General features: G+C 30.2%; 2 protein-coding genes across 8 annotated transcripts in view; one reads left to right on the forward strand and one right to left on the reverse strand.

Annotated features, from left to right (window-relative positions):
• Positions 1–262: 262 nt before the first annotated feature.
• Positions 263–1,696, forward strand: LOC116847587 (acyl-CoA-binding protein-like). The gene is made up of 4 exons (XM_032822749.1): positions 263–449; positions 532–581; positions 1,077–1,191; positions 1,293–1,696. Exons 2-4 carry the CDS (start codon positions 567–569, stop codon positions 1,430–1,432), a joined length of 270 nt encoding a protein of 89 aa, XP_032678640.1. The 5' UTR covers positions 263–449; positions 532–566; the 3' UTR covers positions 1,433–1,696.
• Positions 1,697–2,302: 606 nt separating this feature from the next.
• The window catches only part of LOC116847284 (dnaJ homolog subfamily B member 6-like), a 15,970-nt gene continuing 12,175 nt past the window's right edge, over positions 2,303–6,097 (reverse strand). For 6 of the 7 annotated variants that reach the window (XM_032822164.1, XM_032822253.1, XM_032822579.1 and 3 more), the window contains 2 exons: positions 3,116–3,205; positions 2,303–2,772 (listed from right to left, as the gene is read on the reverse strand). In XM_032822164.1, coding sequence (XP_032678055.1) covers positions 2,604–2,772; positions 3,116–3,205 — 259 coding nt within the window. In that variant the 3' untranslated portion in view covers positions 2,303–2,603. The remainder of the gene's footprint in view (positions 2,773–3,115; positions 3,206–6,097) is intronic. The other variant, XM_032822638.1, reaches the window with a different exon arrangement.

The following is a 6,097-nucleotide window of genomic DNA, read 5'->3' on the forward strand; positions in this document are numbered from 1 at the left end:
ACCCAAGGTCAAACTGATGTGATCAGTAAATACATCTTTTTAAACGCCACAACTTTTGTCTGAAACATTTTTTTGTAAAACTTATATTTTTCCTGATATTCGGGCGTCCCGGTACTTTCCGAACACCCTGTATATAAGCATTTGTTCTGCATTGGCGTAGCAATGTCTAAATCCGTATATTTTATGCCAGCCAATCAGCTGGTCACGAGACCAAGTTAGCGATTTTCTGTACTAGAGATTCTCTACGTACACCTGTTTCGTTTCAAATATAAAAAGTGCAAAAAAGTGTGGTTAAAACACAGCTCGCATACTTTTATGTATAGTATTATCTTATTGCATACATTGAAGATAACGAACATTTTATCGATGTTTTAGTTCTAAAAGTCGATAATAACTACATTAAAAATTAATCGCTTCATTGAGTTGAACTAAAGATTCACGTAGTCCGCGTACGTAGTTATTTCTTATTGCAACGTCCACCTTATGTGTATTACAATCTCACATAAAATTCTTCTGTCATTATCATCGCAGTTTGTCTCGGAAACTTCGAACAAGGATTTTCTATTATGTCTCTGGACGAAGTAAGGATAATGAATTGAACTAATTTATTCCCATTATAATCGACACAATTCTATACCTTGTATGTAAATGACATCGCGGAAACTTTTACTATAGTGACGTTAAAATATTAACGAATAAAATAGTGAATAAATGTAAGATGATATTCGTGTCGCTCACGAATTTCTGTAAACATTTTCACATTGTAGCATAGTCAATTGCGTTAAGGTTTATTCGTTTATTGCGTTGGATTTATTCGTATCATTTTTATATTATACGTTATTAATTGTACTAGTTACAACTTAATTACTTATTAATTAATATTTGAATATTTGAGTCTATTAAATACCGACATACGCACAAAGAAAAGAAATTTAAGCATCTACATCATAGTACTACATCATCATAACCATAAGACTATAATCGACAGATTATTATCGAAATTATGCGTTTTTACATTTTATTATTAAATTATAATTCATTGGTTATAGTGAAGTCATTATAAAAAATTTTTTCAGAGATTTAATACAGCAGCCATAGCAGTTAAGGAACTTGCTGCGCAACCAGCGGATGAAGATCTACTTGAATTATATGCATTATATAAACAATCTACCATTGGTAATTGTAATACTGGTATGCTTTTTGCATAATTTTTATATCATTATTATAGTTTGTTACCATATGGCATGTTCACACATAGTGTAATTTGGCTCTCTGTTGACTTTCTTTTCTAGAACGGCCAGGTATGTTAGATTTTAAAGGAAAAGCAAAATGGGATGCCTGGAACAATAAAATGAACATGGAACCAGAAACGGCAAAGGAAAAATACATCGCTAAAGTGGAAGCATTAATTGCCTCGATTGGAAAGAAATAATAATACGTTGACTGCTTCTTTGCACACGTATTACGTAATTACGCTTGATTTACAAAATTTTGTATGGAATAGCAAGCACCGAAAGCACTGTGATACACATGAATCAGTGATGGCGTATAAGATACAAATTTTCTATTCTATAACGATTCATTAAAAATTACACGTATTTGTATAATTTGTATATCTTTTTCTCATTTCTTTGCTTATTTACAAATTCTATAGCTGTTCTTTTATTGTAGTAAAATAGACAAAACTTCTCGCATACTTTGTTGTAATTTATTTTCCCATATAAATAATCATAATTTGACCTTTGCCGTCTGCATAATCCCATATACAAGTTTTATATTTTACGACATTAATGTATATTAAGAATGTATTTCTCTATAACATTTTTATCCTTATATACACATATGTAAATAACTAATTGAAGGAAACATACAATTGAATGCAGTGTATCTAACAAAAAGTTACAACAGTATATTTAGTTATAATTTAAGTCCGTAAATAACGCTAGCCAGTGATAATAATACGCAGTGATGAAAAATAAATTATTTTTAACTATATTATTAACTGATATGAGAGATATGATAGTTTTATTATTTCGGGATATTGTAAGTGTGCATCAGTTATGGTAATCTACGTTTAATAGAGAATTAAATTAGCGAACGGCATCGGTTACATTTTATGCCTAGGTGGACACAAATGAATGTTATCCGCAAGTTGTAGAATTCTGACTCACAAAATGAGCGATCGCGCGATCATATACTTAAACTCGAAGAGCTTATTTTTACAAAGCTAAACGATCTCGGTCCAACGATAGCAGTTAGCAGGTTGCCTCGCTTTTCTTACAAACCAAAAGTTAACACATAATTGTCTTTTGAAATAAATTTTATTAACAAGAGCTCGACCCCCCTCCCCCCCTCTCATGTCGATATGTTAAGCCAGACAGACTAGTTATTCATCAGAGACGTTACTTTTTTCTCTCTTAAGAAGTGCATACATAATTTAATAGTACTCCTTTTTTTTTGTTTTTTATTTCCATCAGATAGTATAGACAATATTGAATAGTAGATAGAGATAGTGATAAAAATGAAAATTTATACAAATCAAGTTTTCATATATCAGGAGCGCGTATTTAGCTTGAACGTATCAGGAACTTGGCAAAAACGATTTATTTCCTCTTACTTTTATCATGCTTCTTACACGTGTGCGGATGGTGATGCGTCTTTATTCTGCTAGCTTTTAGATAGTCGCTGTGTGTCGCGTTCGAGCTATGGCTACCCATCGTGTTATCGTTGATGTTCTCACAGACTTGACGACTCGTCGATGCTTCGTCGAACCTAATACACACATAAAACAAACAGAATGATGGAAGATCGAAGTTCGTGAGAGGCACGCGCGGTTCGTTTTTATTGCATGTAAATTTTAATAATTAACGCTCCGATCACTCAGGCTTAGAGAGCCTATCTCACTGTCATCGATGGCCGATCTCGATTAGTAGACCACATTAAGAGCGTATCTGACGGAACGATGGCAAATAATGAAAAGGGAGGCAGAAGAAGCTGGAAATGCTAATATAGTGTCTGGGATAGCAGGTACTCGTCTATAGGTTCGAATGATGACGACAGGAATTTCTCAATTGCCAAGGAGAGATCGAGCGAATGAGATGTGATTTAACTGTACGTTATTGACTGTGGTACGCCATTCACCGTCTTTGACTTGAGTATATCATCTTCGTAGGACATTATCGTCTCTTTTCCATTCTCATAAACTCTGTAAAAAACATTAAAGAAAAGAGTAATTAGAAGGAGTCTCTTTCTATTGTATGTAATATTACTATATATTTATTGTGTAGACATATAAGAGTATGTGTGAAGTTGGCTTCTTATGAAAATTCACGAACAATTCAGAATTCTGCTTTTCTTTTTAATACTTCTAGAATTTTTGATACTTTAAAGCAGAAAAAAATGCGTCCGTATAAAGTGAGACACAAGATTCACGCAGTGCCTCAACTTGTCTTAAATGAATTCTACTGCCATATCACGCTAGATTTTGCAAGATTTATAATTTTATAAAAATTTGTAAAATTTTGTAAAATTTTGTAAAATTTTATAAAAATTTTACAAAAGTTATATTGTATAAAAGTAAAAAAAATTAATTACAAATAAATAAAGATTACATACAATTATGTAATGCATGCAAATGAGACGCTGACCGAAACCTTAGAGTTTTGATTATTCTAAAAGAATTTTCATATAGTTCTAAGCATATTAAAACATTTTATAAAAAGTTTTATACATTAGCACATATACAAAATGTTGCATTATTTTTAAGAAAATTATATATCCGAGCGCTGTGCACTCAGACAAAAGATTGTGCTGACCAAAATCTAACAATTTTAACTATTTCAAAATACTTATTGTATAGTTAACTTTAGACATAAAGAAGCATTTTGTGAAGAGCATCGAACAGTACTAAAATATTATATAATTTATTTAAAAAATATATAATGTTCGAGCACACACACACTTAGGTAGAAAGGTGTGAGATGCTGGCCAAAATCTGGGAGTTCTGGTTTATTTAAAATATTTCTTAAATAGGTCTGAGCATTCTGAAGCATTTTCTAAAGAGGTGATAATAATGTTGCGTCATTATTTAAAAAATAATTTTGTCCGGACGCCGTCTACTTTGACAGAATGGAATGAAACGCTGTTCAAAATCTGGAAGTTTTGGGCTTTCTAAAAAAGTTATTGTATATATAAGCTAAATGTTCCAATAGCCGGACATTTAACGGCGTAATACTACAATTGCTTAATTTTATAAAAGTATATAATATTTAATAATGTAAAAATATAATTAATTAAAAGCTGAGACTTTAAGAAGTATTATTAAGATATAAGAATAAAATTATCAAAATTATTTTAAAAATAATCAAAATTTGCAAGAGTAGAAATGTACCAATACTCGGATAATGTCCTATTGCTAAACTCAATTGACCCAATATCCGAACATGATAATTAAAATAAAATTACAAATAAAATCGTCATATTTTGATTTATTTTTTTTTTATTTTTACTGTTTTTCATATCCTCCAAAGCAGCATTCATGTTCTTTTGTGTATATGACTTTTTTCTTATGTTTTTTGGCATATTTATGATCCTATAAAAAAGCCATAATTTATACAGTATTAATGTAGATAACACTGCAAAGTGTTCACATGGATGCCGTTCGGCAGTTATATTTTAGAGGCTGTATAGGTATAGAGGTTACATAGTTAAAATATACACTTTCAAATTACATTGATTGATGTCAATATTTACTTGCACTTTAAACTTTTGTTGACAATAATTTTAAGTAACTTATAAAAATTTTTGTGACAGCAGTTATCTCTCGATTTGCTTGTTGGTACACGCGAGCACATGTGTAACGCGAGTTGCATCGATAACTGAACGTGTAGCCGGTTACTAGGCAATTATGAAATTATTGTACCAGTAGCTAAATTCATAAAATTTAACTATAAATAAGGTTTTTTATTAACTAAATGCATTCTTAGAATTATTCTTTACCATTTCATTATATAACGCTTATGAGATAAAAACAAAGTAAATAAAAAAATATCTTAACAAATATATCAAACTTCTTAAAAAAACGTTAAGAATATCGTGAAAATATATCCTGTATCTAATCATGTTACAGTTTTCTTTTTCATTGATAATAATTTTTATAATACTTAAAATAATTTAACATATAAATATTTTTAAATACTGATAGATTTTAATTAAACATTAATATTATACTAAAAGAAATAATTAAGGTTAATAATAATTTTCCGTGAATATGTCCGGATATAGGGACATGTCCGGTTATTGGTACTTTTACCTGAGTTCTAAATATATATAAGCATTTTCTAAGGAGTTCTATATAAATATTAGCAATATCTACAGGATAAATATTTAAATTCAACCAGAACTCACATATTTTGGCGTTTCACACTATTTCATATAATTAGACAGCTTGGATATATTAATAAATATTGATTTAAAAAAAAATAATATAATATTGCTAGAACTTTTTAGAAAATGCTTTATATACTAATACTAATATGCTTTATATCTAAAACTATATAAAGATACTTTTAGAAAGTCTAGAACTCCAAAGTCTTTTAGAAAGTCTAGAACTCCAAAGTCTTTTAGAAAGTCTAGAACTCCAATGTCTTGGTCAGTGTCACCTTATCTTGTCAAAGTAGATGGCGCTCGCAGTAAATTAATTCTTTTAATAATAATGCAACATCGCTACCGCCTGGAAATGATTAGGAAAAGCTTTATTGTATTCAGATTTACACGATAAATATTTTAGTCGAACCAGAACTTACAGATTTAAGACAGTGTCTTATCCTATTCTGTTGAAGTAGATGGTGGACAAAATTAATTTTTTAAATAATGATACAATAGCGTCATTTACTACCTGGAAGTGTTTAGAAAATGTTTCAATGCGCTCAGATTTATGCGATATTTTAGTGGAATCAGAGCTCAAATATCGGGCAACGTCTCACCTTATTCTGTTGAAATAGACGGTTGTCGAAATAAATTTTTTAATTAATAATGCGACATATACACACATACATATTAGGACCTTAACTTAGTTTCCGCCCAAAAAATACTGAGA

This window comes from Odontomachus brunneus, unplaced genomic scaffold, assembly GCF_010583005.1.
Source record: "Odontomachus brunneus isolate Ranch 3 - 2012 unplaced genomic scaffold, Obru_v1 Obru_scaffold_001, whole genome shotgun sequence".
NCBI lineage: Eukaryota > Metazoa > Arthropoda > Insecta > Hymenoptera > Formicidae > Odontomachus > Odontomachus brunneus.